Raw genomic sequence first — 17,580 nt, forward strand, 5'->3', positions numbered from 1 at the left:
GGTTAGTAGCAAAGGTACCAGTTTGTAGGAAGGAATCTGAGACCTAGCTGGGGAGGGGATGGGTTATGGCAGAGTCACCGAAGAGCCTGCCAATTCATCCTTCAGTGACTCAACCCATGTCTGAAAGAATCAGTTTTGTTCAGCATTTTACAGGGAAAATTATGGGTTATGGTATTCGCAAATATGGTAACCTGTAAAGTCCTCAAGACACACTCTTCAGAACTCTTGTAGGTTGGCCAGCTGCCTAGTACACAGCACAAACTCAGATAAGCATCACTCATGCAAAAGAATAAAAAAATAGATGGTGGACACCTCTGTTTAGGAATAATTATTTTAAAATTAGAAAAGAGTGACCTTTAATTTAGACCAGATTTGAGGAAAGATTTATTCAGCCTTCTGTAAACTTTTAAAATAAAACAAATAAGACTTTCCCAGAACGGAGAATGACTTAAATGGTAGGTTTGAGTAGCAACTGACCCCTAACCACCCAGCTCACCATAAGCTTCAAGGCTACAACTAGCCAAGTTCTCATCAACCTACAACCTAAGTAGCTCCTAACTGGCAGAAACAAATTTAGGATGGGAACTCCTGTAATCAGCTTTAGGATACGGTCAACTTTAGTACAGGTCAAAACTTAAATTATGTTTTAGGGAAAAAGAACTATCAATGCCAACATATTGGATCGACGTAAACACTATGATCAATACTAAAACTTCTTCAATTTATAAGTTGACAAGAATTTGAAAGCAGTGCTGAGTATGGTCATCTCAAAGAAGCAGCATCATTGGTATCAAATGTCTCACTATACTTTGGCAGTCATCACTACTGGTGTACCTTTTGCATACTCTGATGAAATGATCACAACTTACTTAGACAGTCCTAAAAGCTATGGAACACAACTTACTGCTTGTTATACAGCACATTTCCACTGAGCATCCAAACACATCACACACCCCAATAATTCTCAAATCTTACTAGAAGCAGTATGAGCTGCTCCACCTGTTCCAGGGACTTTTAATCCAAATCCCAAAGTTATGCCACCAAATGTTCCAGTCGAAGTTGTTGGAGCACCAACTGCAGAGAATAACATAATATTACCTATTACACTTTAATTTTAAAACAGTGAGCAATTTAGATATAGTCTCTTTCATCTGAAGAGTCCTTTAGAAACTTTTGGCTGAACTCCAAAAGCCTACAGTCAATCCATTTACAAGAAACATCCAGAAAAGGCAAATCTATGGAGACAGAAAATAGATTAGTAGCTGTCTGGGGCTGAAAGATCTTATTTGGAGGACAGAAATGTTCTAAAACTGGATTAGAGTTTGAGTGGTAGTTATGCAATTCAGCCTATTAAAATCACTGAATTATACACTTAAAATAAGTTATTTTATATCTAAGTTAGACCTCATTAAAGTTAATTTTAAAAATACTATGGTCAAGATTTCTTTTCATTTGGTGAGCAAGGACATCAAAGACAGGAATGAAAACAAGCCTGTCAGAGGTCAGAGGGCAAGTCTGATTGAAAGTGGAATGCATTAAACAATTATAACTTCCAACCTCAGACGTGGTCATATTCACGAGCTCTGTTGTACTGGAGAAGGACATCGCTTACATATATCAAAAGGCTTCCAGAATCCCAGTCACATCTCAAAACTGGAAGTCTATTTGGTAGAAAATACAATTCAAGTGGTAACCAGCAATTCTAACTAATGTTGGCCTATTCCAACTTCACAAGAGGACAGGGACAACAGACCACTATTTTTCATCCTGAAATAGGCATGAGCAATTTCTGGCAAGTTTTATATCTAGGAATGGTGACAACCTTGCTCTAATAGGCCTGTGGGGGGACCATATTATAGCTAGGGTTACAACAACAAAGTCTAATGACAAATGGCATGGCACTGTGAAGATATCTCAAAAGCAGAGTCAGTTATATGGACCTGTAAGAAAGAATTGCTCAACATTTGCTGTTATTGTACTAATGGAAGATACATAGCAAGGATGTTGGGGTTACAAGATAATTAATATCCCACTTCTCAGCTCAAGGCATCCAGATGTTCCTCTTCAAGGAGAGAAGCCACAAGGCAACACACAGTGTTAATTAAAACCCCAAACTGGTCCTTTTGCCATCCATCACTTCTGAGAGGTAAAATGTAAGGACCACAAACCTGGTCTATCTAGAAGAATATATGATAGCAAGGCTCCAACATTTAATTCCTATTTTATCTTACTCACATAGATAATAAGACTTCTTCCCTTCAGATATACTTGGCAAAACTCCCACTCTTCTTACTCCCATTAGTTTCAAGAAGTTGTTTCAAAATATTACAGCATTAATGAATTATATGCTTAAAATTATCACTTTAAGCGGGAATAATCATGTTAACATAAAATTTACAGTTAAAAGCCATGACAATTAGGTTCTTAAGCAATGCTACTATTGATAGCAGCAGTTACAGATGGGTACAAGCATAACGATAATTTATGAGATGCAAGAGACCCATAGCTTATATTGGCAAATTGAGTTAAGTGGCCTGATGCAAAATACGGGTATTTTCTTTGCAACCAGTAACTTACAAGAGAGCCCAGTAGCAGAAGCGGAAGTAGAAGCATTTGACATTGAAGTAAACAGCATGGTGCTTGAACAAGTAGTGGCGTCAGCGGTCGAAGCTGAAGCAAAACCTAAAAATCAAAGTAATAAACAGAAAAATATGTCACCAAAGAACAGTTCTTTAAAAAATAAAATACCATTATAACAAGATTCATTTATAGGAGAAACTGTAACAGAGCAAGGAAAATCAGATACTATGATATCTAATAAATAAAACATAATAAAAGCCTGATTTAGGGTGCCTAGGTGGCTCACTTGGTTGGGCCACTGCCTTCAGCTCAGGTCATGATCCCAGCACCCGGAGTCCCAGGATCAAGTCCCGCACAGGGCTCCCAGCTCCATGGGGAGTCTGCTTCTCCCTCTGACCTTCTCCCCTCTTCTGCTCTCACTCCCCATCTCTCTATCTCTCTCAAGTAAATAAACAAATTTATCTTAAAAAAGCCTGATTTTTAAAAAAAAGTTTATCAGTACTGCATAGTATAGCCAGTCTTCTAGCACCATCATAACAAAGAAATTCTACTTTACTGGAAAAGTAAATGTAAAAGGGAGATCCACTTCTAGAACTGCAGCATAAGAAGTCCTAGGGACCTGTTCCCCAGTGAAACACCATAATTGGTATAAAAAATAATACTGAAAACAATCTGAAATCTCAGGATATCGTCCAAAAGATATACAGCAAATAAAGAACATTTATTCAAGAAAATCTGCTAAGACTGAGTTATACCAGTTAGAGTCTAGTATATGAACCACAACCCATTCCCTTCATTCCCTTTATCCCCCTGTTCACCTTGAAGAAAGCCACACTCCAGGTGGGAGTGGCCAACTCCCAACCAAGGGATATAGTATTTCATTGGGAAAGCCAAGCAGCCAGCAAATCACCTCTAACACATATTTACTGTGTTGAAATTCCTGGCAAGTAGAGCCAGGAATTGAGGGACTTCTACATTTAGTCAGGCCTCATTCATAGGGTAGAGGCTCTACACCAGGCCCCACAGGTTACCCCTACCCTGGCTTCCTTGTCCCAGCTCACAAGACTTAGATTCCATGCCTGAAGCAATAAGCAAGAGGGTCAGAGGAAACGGCCCTACACAACACCCACAGCACTGTTTCAAAGGTTTTTGCCCAGGGATAAAGGAGGCACATAAAATCAGAGAGCTCCCAAACTACACCCGAAAGTAATGACTTTATCTGAAAAGGAGTATGAGGAGATTCAACCCAAAGGACTCTCTCAAAAAAAAATGGAGATTTTTGGTGCTAAACATTTAAGAGGAAGCAAGCAGGTTCATGAGAGTAACAGTTTAGGCTATAAGCCAGCTAGTTTACCAGGGGTAACTAGGGAAAGAGGAAGTTGAAGAGTCCTCCTCCTGAGATCAGAAGAATCAAGTACTCAAACATGCTACACCTTGCATGAATCTTGAAAATATTACCCTAAATGAAAGAAGCCAGACACAGAAGGCTACATATTGTATGATTCAATTTATATGAAATGTCCAGAATAGGCAAATCCACAGACCAAAAGTAGATCAGTGGATGCTAGGAGGTAGGAGGAAGGGGTAACAGGGAGTGACTGCTAATGGGTACCAGGTTTCTTTCGAGGGTGATGGAAATATTCTGGAGTTACATAGTGGTTATGATTGGACACTCTGTGAATATTTTTTTGAAAACACTGAATTGTACACTTTAAAAGGGTGAATTTTAAGATATGTGATTTATATCTCGATTATGTTATTATTTAAAAAAACAGGATCATCTCAAAAGAAGTAGAAAAAGGATTTGAGAAAATGGAACAGATCTTCATGATGAAAATGCTCAACAAACTAGGAAGAGAAGGGAATTTCTTCAACATAATAAAGAGCATTTACAAAAAACCCACAGCTAACATCGTATTTAATGGTGAAAGACGGCATAATTTACCACCATCATCAAGAACAAACCAAGGGGGATGCCTGGGTGGCTCAGTTGGTTGGACGACTGCCTTCGGCTCAGGTCATGATCCCGGAGTCCCAGGATCGAATCCCACATCGGGCTCCCAGCTCCATGGGGAGTCTGCTTCTCCCTCTGACCTTCTCCTCGCTCATGCTCTCTCTCACTGTCTCTCTCTCTCAAATAAATAAATAAAATCTTTAAAAAAAAAAAAAAGAACAAACCAAGGATGTCTGCTCTTCCCAACAATACCTTAGAAGTTCTAACCAGAACAATTAGACAAGAAAGCAAGATAAATGGCATCTAGGTTGAAAAGGAAGAAATAAACCTTTTTCTAGTCACAGGTGACTTGATCATGAATGCAGAAAATCCTAAGGGAGCCACAAAAAAAAATCTATTAGAACATTAAACAAGTTCAACAAATTTGCAGGATTCAAGATCAACACAGAAAAATGAATTACAATTCTATATGCTAGCAATGAACAATCCACAAATGAAATCGAGAACATCATTCCACTAATAATTGCTGAAAAAAATACTTAGGAGCAAATCTAACAAAAGAAGTACAAGACTTATAACCAGGAAAATACAAAACATCAATGCAAGAAATTAAAGACAGACATCCTAAATAAATGGAAAGATCTCATTTTTGTGGATCAGAAGATTTAGTATTGTTAAGATGGTATGGTAGGCGGAAAAATGGTCCCCAAGGATAGCTGCCTCATAATACCCAGAGCCTGCAAACGTATTACCTTACTTGACAAAAAGGCCTTTACAGTTGTGATTAAGGTTCAGCACCTTGAGATAGGGAGATTATCCTGGATTATCCAGGTAAGCAAAATCTAATGATATAAATCCTTAAAAGTAGAGATTCCTTCCAGGCTGTGACCAGAGGGAGAGATGACTACAAAAGAATGGTCAGAAAGATACCAAGCTGCTGATACGAACGGCCATCTAACACATGAAAACAAATTCAATGTCATTAGTCATTAGGGAACTGAAAATCAAAACCACAATGAGAGTCTACTTGATACTGACTAAGATGGCTATAATCAAAAAGCCAGATAATATCAAGCGTTGGTGAGGATGTGGAGAAACTGGGAACCTCTAACAATGCAGATGAACACGTTAAGATAGTACAGCCCCTTTGGAAAACTTTCTGGCACTTCCTCAATGTGTTAAACATAGAGTTACCACATGACCCGGTAATGCTACTCCTAGGTATCTACACAAGAGAAATGAAAACATGTATCTGCACAACAACATGTGTGTGAATGTTCACAGTATCATTACTTACTTACAACAGACAAAAGGTAGAAACAACCCAAATGAACATGGACTGATGAATGGCTAAATAAAATGTGGTATATCCACAAAATGCAATTTTATTTGGCCATGAAAAGGAAAAAGCAGCACTGATATACGCTAAAACATGGATGAGTCCTTAAAAACATTATGTGGAGTGAGAGAAATTAATCACAAAAGAGTACATAGTTTATGACTCCTTTTACATAACATGTGCAGAATAAGGGACTCTAGAGCCAGAAAGCAGATTAGTGGTTGTCAGGAATTGAGACAGAGAGGAACGGACAGTGACTGCTAATGGTTATAGAGTTTCCTTTGAGGGTAATGAAAATAGTCTAAAATTGACTGCAGTAATGATACACAACTCGGTGAATATACCAAAATCCAATTAACTGTACATTTTAAATGTGCAAATTATATGGTATATGAATTACATAATATTTTATAAAAATAACATTCATAATATTTTATGGAAAAATAATAAATAGAAGTCTGAAATAAAGCTTCAGAAAACAGACTACCTGCCTCTTGCTTTAAAATTTCAAATAAAAAGTACAAAAAAATAAAGCTAGAGAAATGAAGTATATAAAGACACAAATGAGATTCACTGGTTAACTAAACACAAAGTTTATCTTTTCATCCTCATTGTAGATCATTGTACATGGCACATGGTAATAAGTACTCAAAGTTTCTGCTTAATTGAACCCACTTTTTCCAGACTCCAATACATAATGACATTCTATTTCCTCTTCAAACGGATAAAGTACTTAATAAGTAACTGCACTTGAATCTGTTGCTGCCTACATCCAACTGCTGAACAACTCTTGGCAATATATAATGTAAGACTCTGCTATCCAAAAGATCTAACTAAGGCCACTGAGGGTGAAGGGTACAAAGGTGCTGGGAAGGAAGGGGGAACATTACCACATACCTTCAACTATCTAAAATGTGTATTGTCGAATATCCCCATGTTTCATCTAGAAAAAGCACCACATGTAGTATACTTTTAAAGAGATGATCAGTTTTATAGCAAAGGTGTTTTAGTATTTGTAATTCATTACTAACAGGTGAGGCTATATTTTTACTATGGGCTTAATGGCTACTTTAATTTCCTCATCCAAAACTGCCTATTTATGTCATCTGCTAATTTTCTCACTAGAGTATTATCTTATTATTGAAGTGTATATCAAGGCTATTTAGCCAAATGTGGTGGGATGCCTGGGTGGCTCAATCTGTTGAGCGACTGACCCCTGATTTCAGCTCAGGTCATGATCTCAGGGTTATGAGATCGAGCCCTATCCCTCTGCCCCTACCCCTCTCTAAAAAAAATGTTGCAAAAATTTCTCAGCCCCATTTTATTTTGGTTTTCTTTTTTTATGTAGTCAAATCTTTCCATCATTTTTTTCCTTTATGGTTTATGTCTCCATGATATGTTTCAAAAGGCTTCCCCACTTAAACATTGCAAAAGGTGTTCAATCTGGGGCGCCTGGGTGGCTCAGGGTGTTAAGGCCTCTGCCTTTGGCTCAGGTCATGGTCCCGGGGTGCTGGGATCGAGCCCCACATCGGGCTCTCAGAGAGTCTGCTTCCTCCTCTCTCTCCTCTCCGCCTGCCTCTCTGCCTACTTGTGATCTCTGTCCGTCAAATAAATAAATAAATAAATCTTTAAAAAAAAAAGGTGTTCAACATCATTTTTAGGAGAAAATCACAAATTATAACTATATTGAGAATGAGTTCACCAAACAGATGTGAGAAATAAAAAACTAGTAACACACTCTGTTAAGGACACTGTGAACAGATAAGCAGCCTCTGAGGGTCCTAACGGGAGTGTAAATCGGGTAGAGCCCCTCTGGAAAACAAGGGGCCAATGTTTGAAAAATTCCAAATGAACCTATCTTTTGGACCAATAATATTTCTTCTCACAATTTATCCACAAAGATCTACCTGTACACCTATAAAATGACCTGTAAAATAAGAGCCATGACATCACTGTTTGTACTAACAAATGAGGAAACAACCTAAATGCCCACCAGCAAGGGACTGAATAAATAAATTCTAGCACATCTAGACCATGGAATTCTATGATACTACAAAAAAATACTGAGGGAGCGGTCTATATAGTGACTGATATGAAAAGACCTATCTCCAAAATATTTATAGTAAGTATATAAAATTTGTAAGTTTAGGGCACCTGGGTGGCTCAGTTGGTTAAGCTCAGGTCATGATCCCCAGGGTCCTAGGATCGAGCCCCACATCCAGCTCCCAGCTCCACAGGGAGTCTGCTTCTTCCTCTGACCTTCTCCCCTCTCATACTCTCTCACTCTCTCTCTCTCTCAAATAAACAAATCAAATCTTAATAAATAAATAAATAAGCAAGTTTAAAAAGCAAGGTATCTTGGAACACTGAAAAAATAAAATTAAAAAAGAATGAGAAATATTTTTTTAAAAAAGCAAAGTACAGAGCACTGTGTATACTATCATTTATGTAAAAAAATAAAGGTAGAGGGCTAAGAATATTTTTTTAATCTGCTAGCAAATTCATGAAGAAACTCTAGAAGGATACATATAGTCATAGTGGTCAGCTGAATCGAGGCAGTGGAGTGGGTAGGGGTAATGCAGGGTAGATGGGGTACAGTATACCCATGTATACTATGTATAGTCTTATTTGTAAACCATTTGACTGAATATATTACATATTTTAAATTATACAAAGGTTCTTTCCCCAACCTAAGATATATTATTTACATATTTTCATATTTACCTGAGCTTTTTAAATGTTTATGGCCTCATTTTCTACCTCTAATTCACCCAGTATTTCTTTTGGTTGATCTTATTAAAAAACAAAACTCAGTGGAGTAAATTTGAAGATCTAACTGGCTTTATTAAAGAATTCATGAATCCGGAAGTAACCCATCTAACAAGCAGAGGGGCGCTCACAGGAATTACATAAAGTGGAAGGTTTTTACAGGAAGGAAGGTGGGGCAAGAAAGTTATAAGCAAAAGAAGAAAGGATTGTTTCTGGCAGGATCACCTTCTCTTATAGGAAAGGGCAGAGAATCTTATTATGCAGATGTCCATGTGACAGATTACCTCATGGGTGCTTATCAGAAAATTCCTGACAGACCAGTTAAGACTTACATTTCTGGGAGATTGAAACTACAGTTAGATTAGGTATTAAGCCCAGGTTTACTGACTTGGGGCCTTAACCTAAATGACAACATTTTGGACCCGAGGTGGTTTTCTTTTTAATGATATTCTTAGGCAAAAATTTATCCCCTTTCCCCCAAATCACCTGGCTAGCCAGCTACTACAATTCATTTACTCACTACCCCATCCTTTCTCCCCACAGATTTGAAATGCCATCTTCACAGACCCATGTTTGTTTCTAGACTTAAAAATTTTTCTATCACTGTTCCCCAAAGAAGTTTCAATTACTATAGTACGAGAATTCATGTGCTCTTACATTACACAATATAAGAGAATAAATTTAACATACATTTTCATGTATTTTCCTTCAAGTATTCCATCATTACTTTCCTTAGAAAACAAAAGAGTTGAGGGGTACCTGGGTGGCTCAGTCGGTTAAGAAACCAACTCTTGATTTTGGCTCAGGTTATGATCTCAGGGTCATGAAATCGAGCCCCACACTGGGCTCTCCACTGGGCTGGTGTGGAGCCTGTTTAAGATTTCTCTCTCTCTTGGGGCACCTGGGTGACTTAGTGGGTTAATAAGCCTCTGCCTTCAACTCAGGTGGTGATCTCAGGGTCCTGGGGTCGGCCAGCAGCAGGCCCTGCATGGGGCTCTCTGCTCATCGGGAAGCTTGCTTCCCTCGCCCCCTCTGCCTTCCTCTCTGCCTACTTGTGATCTCTCTCTCTCTGTCAAATAAATAAATAAAATCTTAAAAAAAAAAAAAAGATTTCTCTCTCTCCCTCTGTCCCTCCCCACCTCGCTTCCAGCACTCTTTATCTCTCTGGAAAAAAAAAAAAAGAGTTGACTAGACTCATACATTTATTCCCCCAGATTCAACTATACTCAAGTCCCTCTTTCCTTTCCTTCCTCAAAAAAAAAAAATCCATTAAAAAAAAAAAAGAAGCCCAATTTGGGAGTCATTTGTCCCCCACCACAGGAAACCACAATTTAATTACACTTTCAATCTATTCCAGAAATGTGACCTTTCAAAAATCAATCTGAAATTTCCTGATCTGCACCAGGAAGGTAATCTGCATGATAAAAAAAAAAAAAAAAACCCTGCTGTGCCCTACCACCCAAAAGAGGTCTGGCCAGAAACAATCCTTTCTTTTCTTTTGCTAATAACTTCTTGCCCCATCCTCCTTCCCATAAAAACCTTCTGTTTTGTACAGTTCCTCACACCATCTCTCTACTTGCTAGATGGGAAGCTGCCCAATTCATGAATCAATTAAAAAGCCAATTAAATCTTCAAATGTATTCGGTTGAATTTTGCTTTTTAACAATTCCAACTGTGGTTTTATAAGAATTACATTAAATGTGTAGATAAATGTGGAGATATATGACATTCTTATATATGGAGTCTGCACATTCAGTGGGTATCTTCATTTATTCATGTCTCCTATTATATTCCAAGGTAGAATTTTGAAGTTATCTTCATATAGGTCATGCACATTTTAAACGTTTATTGCTAGACACTTTAAATTTTTAGTTGAAATTGTTAATGGGAACTTTTTCCATTTATATATTTACAAACTACTATTACTTAAACACGGGAACACTATTGATTTTTGTATTCATAACTGGCCATATTATGGAAACTTCTTCACTAGTGCTAATTGAATTTGCACTTCATTTATCCCCATATTTTAAAATCCTGATTTGTCTTGGGTACTGGCATAATTTCAGGGCCTGACCCTCAATCACATATGCAGAGGTAACTGAGGAAGCAAATGCCATTTAACATGATTTGCTTTTAAGTTAAAGGAGTCTTACTCTTAAATAAAGGATTTAAGAGACAGTCTTGTTTTCCTAATCATAGAATTACAGCAGGGTTTTTCAACATTTGGGGACATGTAATTCTTTGTTGTGGAGGACTAGCCTATGCTGGGATATAGTAAGAAATGCATATTTGGTCTGTGTCCCCTTTCCTGGACAAATTCTAAAACCCTTGGAATTTCCTAAGTGGTAAAAGTGTTAGAGGCATCTTTTGTTAGAATATTTGGTTTTTGTCTCGAGTTCCTGAAATAGCTCCAGGAACAATAAAGGGGAAAGGAGCCTCTGATTATTTATAACAAGTCCTTAACCACCAAGCCTGATTTATGTTAATAAGGTGAAGTTTAAAGAGCCCTTAAAAATGAGAACTGGTTACCAGAGGGACCAACCAAGTGATTACAGGTTAGAACTTTCATCCCACCCTCTGACCTCTGGAAATGGGAGAGGCTGAAGATTGAGTTCAATTACCATTGGCCAATGACTTAATCAATCATGTCTACAGAGTAGAACTTCCATCAACACCTTAAATGAAGGGGTTTGGAGAACTTATGGGTTGGTGAACACATGGAGGAGCTAAAGGGGTGACCATGTCTGGAGAAGACTAGGAAGATCTGGGCCGCTCCCCCATACTCGCCTATGCATCTCTTCCATTTGGTTGTTCCTAAGTTGTATCATTTATAATAGACCAGTAATTGTAAGTAAAGTGTTTTCCAGAATTCTCTAACCTGTTCTAGCAAATTAGTGACCCAAGGAGAGAGTCGTGGGAACCCCCACCTTCTGAGCAATTAGTCAGAAGTACAAGTGACAACCTGGGACTCCTAATTGGTATCTGAAGCAGTAGATAGTCTTGTAGGACTAAACCCTTAAAATGTGTGGTCTTGTGGTAACTCCAGGTAATGAGCATCATAACTGAATGTAGGAAACCAAAATCCAGCTGGTGTCCCGGGTTAGGGAGCTGGTTGGTGTGGGAAGAACCCTCCATATTTGGTGTCAGAGGTACTGAGTGTAGGGGACACAAGGTTTTCTTTTATATGCACTGCAGGATATTTTGCAGTGTGAAACGGAATCAAGGAAACCGCATTGAAAATGGGGTTGGGAGGCCAGAAGGGGGAGCTCTCATGCCATATCACTTGTTGCAGCCTTTTGCAGGCCCTAAGAGGGGGAAAAAAACCTTTTACTACAGGAGCAGGAGGAAGATTTTCTCCTGGCGCAGCAACAACTTGGCCAATGAGATACTTCACGACTCAGGCAATTTAAAGCCACACTTCCTACTCCCAGTTTACTCCAGTGGACTTTTTGTTTACAACAGCCCCTCCTAACCACGCCCCCCTTTCCTCTATAAAGGAGCTTTCTTCTCTTTTTGTTCTCCAGACTTGCCTGTGGCTTTAACACAGCTTGCTTGTCCAAAATTGAAATTGCTCTGCTATTCAAACAAACTTATTTTGCTAGCAAAATAACTGGCTGTTTTATTTTCAAAGTCAAAAGCAGCGTCCCCAGGCTCTCTCCAGTAGGTGCCAGTAGTACCTCCCCAGTCTCAACAACCACAAATGTCTTCAGAAATTGCCAAATATCCTCTAGGAGAGGGGTCAAAACCATCTCCAGTTGAGAACCCCCGGACTAGAAGAGGGTTCAATATAATTTTCTCCATCCAGTGGTATAAGGATACGTAAATCAGCCTTAATTCCTCGATGGTTAAGAACATAAGAAAATGCCAACTATTTTCAAGATTTTATTTATTTGTTTGAGAGAGCATGAGGGGGGTGGGCAGGGGCAGAGGGGCAAGCAGACTCCCTGCTGAGTGGGAAATCCAATTGGGGCTGACCAGGGCTATGAGATCAGGGACCTGAGCTGAAGTCAGGTGACTGACTCAGCCACCAAGGCAACTTGGCAACTATTTTAATAAACTATTGGCCCTAGAAAATAGCCACAAATTTTTTTTTAATAGGATTTTCTTAATAGGATTGGGAAAGGTAGCCCTACACTAAAGACAGTAGGGCATGCTACAATAACTAAAATGGTGATACTAGAACAATAAACGGCAGATCAATAGAACAGAATAGGAAGTCCAGAAGCAGAAATAATCATATATAATAATTTTCTGTATGTGGAAGGCAGCATCTCAAATCAATAGAAAAAGAATGGGTATTTAATGAAGTATTAAAACAACTCACTAATCATTTAGAAAAAAATGATTCCTATAAATGTAAACCCAAATAAAAGTACAAAAAGAATTAAGAATTAAGAATCTTGATATGGAAAAGGCCTATTTGTCCAGAGAGAGAAACTCAGAAGAATAAGAGATGTGATAATATAAAAATTAAATTAAGGACATCCACGAAAATGGGATACATGTACTTTTCCTTATTCAAATAAAACCCCTATTCAACTAAAACATTATACATAAAACATTATACATAAAACAAACCTAAGAAGACCCTAAAAAGTTGTGAGAAGAAGGCAAACCAGATAGGGATCTTGAGTCCCAAGGAATGATATATGGTGGTGGGTCCACAGGTTTTCTTTTTGCTTTGTATTTGCCAGGCTTGGGGCTGAATAGGCTAGCAACCCAGAAATACCAATGGATACAGACCCTTCTCATAAAGGTCCCAACAAAAGCCTGATCTGTATAGAAAAGACAAGGAAAGGGGCAGACTAATAGGACAGAAAACTTTTAGACAATAACCACTCTAGTATAACCAATATCACATAAACTATGGCCCCATTTCCTACCTACTAAGCACTAAACACTAAGAAAGGAGCCTAAACTTCTACCCATGAGAGACTGTAATGAGGTGTCCTAATACCCCTACCAGAGTGGTCAAATAACAGAGAAGGTCAAGTAGGGAGCCAGGTTTTTCATCTCTGCCAGCAGTTTATGAACCCTCTCCTTACAGTGACAATGGAAACCACACTGGGACCAAGAACTTCCACCTTTGCCCACCAGTAACTGGGAAACCCTTGCCTTGGGTAACAATGGAGACCAAGGGGGAAAATGAAGTTCTACTCCCACCTTAGGGTAATGAAGCAGTACCTTTTACTTCCCTTGCCACAGCAATGTCAAATAAAATCAGCTTAAGAAAAAAAAAGTTTAAATCAGATTCAGTCTCATACTATAATAAGATGTCCAGGTTTCAATTAAACACTCATCCTACCAAGAACCAGGAAGGTCTCAAACTGAGTGAAAAATGACAATACCAAGATGACAGAAAGGTTCGAATTAACTGACAAAGATTTGAAAGCAACCATGACAAAAATGCATTAACAAGAAATTATAAACCCACTTGAAACATGTGAAAAGAACAGCCTTACCAGAAAAAAATATAAATGACAAGAAAACCTCAGCAAAGAAATAAAAGATATAATGAACCAAATGGAAATTTGAGAATTGATAAAGACAATACCAAAACACAAAGCTAAGTCGAAAGATTCAACAGCAGAATAGAGCAGATAGACTAGAATCAGTGAAATGGATGACAGACCATAGAAGTCTACACTAAGACATACAGAATAAATAAACTTCTGAACACTAAAGATAAAACAGTGTCTAACTTATAAGGGAAAAAACTTTAAATGACAGATTTCTCATCAGAAACCATGGAGGCAAGAAGAAAGTATCACCATATTTTTCAGGTAATGAAAGAAAAGAACTGCCAACCCAGAATCCTATATATAGCTAGTGAAAATATCCTTCAGGAATGAAGAGGAAATTAAGATTCTGAAAAGGAAAACTCAGAATTTGTTGCAAACAGAGCACCTTAAATGAGCAGCTAAAGGAAGTTCTCTAAACAGAAAGGGATTGACAAAAGAAGGAATCTTGGAACTTCAGGAAGGATGAAACAACAAATAGAAAAGCAAAACCATGGGTAAATACAATAGGTTTTCCTGTTTGTCTTAAGTTTTTAAAATTGTCTGATGGTAGAAGCCAAAATTATAACCCACCCTGATATGTTTCTAAATGTACATAGACAGAATATTTTAAGACAATTACATTGCATACAAGGGTGGGTTAAGGTACATACAGAGAGAAAGGTTTCTTTTTCTTTTTTTTTTAAGTAGGCTCCACTACCTGTGTGGATTCCAGTGTAGGGCTTGAACTCACAACCCTGAGATGAGAGTCAGATGCTTAATAGACTGATCCACCCAGGCACCCTGGGAAAGGTTTCTATACCTCACAAAAACAGGTATGATGACAAGTAGACTATTATATATATACACTATACTATATAAGTTATATTATATACATATATATGTAATATTTAGAGCAACCACTAAAAAAGCTATACAAAGAGGTACTCTCAAAAATACTGTAGTTAAACCAAAATAGAATTCTAAAACATGTTCAAGTAATCAATAGGAAGGCAAGAAACAGAAAACAGAAGGATGACAAATATAAACAAAACAAAAGTTTCTAATCAATCATCCAAATTCTCACCTGAAAACCTAGTAAAAGAGCAAAATAAACTCAAAGCAAGCAGAAGAAAGAAAATACTAAAGAGCAAAAATCAATAAAATGGAGAACAAAAATAGAAAAAAATCAATGATACAGAGTTGATTCTTGAAACATCAATAAAATTAACAAACCTCTAAGACTGAAAAAGAAAACAGAAAATGCAATTACCAATATCAGTAATGAAACAGGGTATCATGACATACCATGTAAACATCAAAAGAATAATACTATGCTCACAAATTTGATAATTTCAAAGAAATGGCCCAACTCAAAAAATACAAATTACCACAAGTCACTAATATAAAATAGATAATTTGAGTAACCCTATAACTTAAGGAATTTATTCATAATTTAAAAACTCCTGAAAAACAAATCTCCCAGTCCAGATGGTATCACTGGGGAATTCTACCAAATGTTTAAAGAAGAATTTCTTTCAGAAAATAAAACAGGAGAACACTTCCCAACTTCATTTATGTAACCAGTATCATACCCTGATCAAAACCAGACAAACAGGGGCACCTGGGTGGCCCAGTGGGTTAGGCCTCTGCCTTCGGCTCAGGTCATGATCCCAGGGTTCTGGGATCGAGCCCCGCATCGGGCTCTCCGCTCGGCGGGGAGCCTGCTTCCTCCTCTCTCTCTGCCTGCCTCTCTGCCTACTTGTGATCTCTGTCAAATAAATAAAATCTAAAAACAAAAACAAAAAACAGTATCAAAAAGAAAAACTGCATGTCAATATCCCTTACGAATATGAATGAAAGAATTTTTAAAAATCAAACAAAACATAAGCAAATAGAATTCAGCAATGTATAAAAAGATTAAAGATGATGACCAAGTGGGATTTATTCTAGGGGTGCAAGGTTGGTATAATATTTGAAAATTCAATCAATGTGAACCATATGACCATATCAACTAATGAAGAAAAAGCTTTTACAAAATTCAACACCCAGTTATAGTAAAAGTCTCAAAAAACGAGGAGTAGATAGGAACATCTTCAACATGATGAAGGGCATCTATTAAAAAACTACAGCTAACACCATACTTAATGAGAAACTAGATGGTTCTCCCTAAGATTGAGAAAAAGGAAGGATGCCTGCTCTCATCACTCTTATCCAATATAGTCCTAGAACTGCTAGCTACTGCATTAAAGCAAGGGGGAAAAAAACTAGATTGGAAAGGAAGAAATGAAACTGTCCCTATTTTCAGATGACATGTCTGTCTTTGTAGAAAATCCTAAGAAATCTACAAAAAAAAAAAAACCCTCCTAGAATAAATGAGTTCAGTAAGGTCACAGGATACAAGATAAACATACAAAATCAACTGTATTTCTACATACTAGCAATAATTTAGTATGAAATTAAAATAAAGTATCATTTACAATCACTTTAAAAAAGAAAACACTCAGGTATAAATCTAACAATAAGAGAAAAAAAATCCCAGTTGATCAGCACTTCTGTCTTTTGTAAAACCCTATTATTCACTGACATTTTCAAGTCCCTACATGAAAAGGACCCATATAATACATTACTATTTTTGAATGTTTTTTTTTTCAGACTCTAAATGACATGAACAGATTGGATATACAGATGACAAGCACAGGAAAAGATGTTCAACATCATTAGCCCTTAGGGAAATATAAATAAAAACCACAATATGATATCACTATTTGCAAGAATGGCTAAAACAAAAAACAGTGATAATACCAAATGATAGTGAAGAGCAGAGAAACTGGATCACACATACTTGCTGATGAGTATGTAAAATGGTACAGCCATTCTGGAAGACAGTTTGGCAGTTTCTTATAAGATTGAATATACAACTACCATATGATCCAACAATTGTACTCCTGGGCATTTATCCAAGAGAAATGAAGACTTATGTTCACAAAAAAACCTGTACATAAATGTTCACAGCAGCTTTATTCACAATAGCCAACAAGTAGAAACAACACAAATATCCATCCATGGGCAAATAGTTACATAAACTGCAGCACATCCACACCATGGAATACTACGCATCAATAAAACAAACAACTGATACACACAACAATCTGGATGAATCTATGGGAAATTATGCTGAGCTAAAAATAGCCATTCCTTTAAAATAAATAGCCATTTCTAAAATACCTCATACTGTATGGTTCCATTTATATAACATTTTTGAAATGATAAAATTATAGGAACAGCTGCTCTGAAAGGGCAAAATGCAGGATCCCTGTAGTGACAGGCCTAGTCTATACCTTGACTATCCAGATCAACATCCTGGCTATGATAATGTCTGACATTTACACTAGGAGAAAATTAACAAAAGGTATGTGGAATTTCTATTATTTTTT

The 17,580-nt window shown here is 37.4% G+C and overlaps 1 protein-coding gene across 5 annotated transcripts in view; it reads right to left on the minus strand.

Annotated features, from left to right (window-relative positions):
* NUP62CL (nucleoporin 62 C-terminal like) overlaps positions 1-17,580 on the minus strand; it is a 112,595-nt gene that overhangs the window by 47,321 nt on the left and 47,694 nt on the right. For 3 of the 5 annotated variants that reach the window (XM_032331434.1, XM_032331432.1, XM_032331433.1), the window contains exons 2-3: positions 2,578-2,682; positions 976-1,074 (exon numbers count right to left, since the gene is read on the minus strand). In XM_032331434.1, coding sequence (XP_032187325.1) covers positions 976-1,074; positions 2,578-2,635 — 157 coding nt within the window. In that variant the 5' untranslated portion in view covers positions 2,636-2,682. The remainder of the gene's footprint in view (positions 1-975; positions 1,075-2,577; positions 2,683-17,580) is intronic. The other 2 variants (XM_032331435.1, XM_032331436.1) reach the window with 2 other exon arrangements.

Source organism: Mustela erminea, chromosome X (genome assembly GCF_009829155.1).
Source record: "Mustela erminea isolate mMusErm1 chromosome X, mMusErm1.Pri, whole genome shotgun sequence".
Taxonomy (NCBI): domain Eukaryota; kingdom Metazoa; phylum Chordata; class Mammalia; order Carnivora; family Mustelidae; genus Mustela; species Mustela erminea.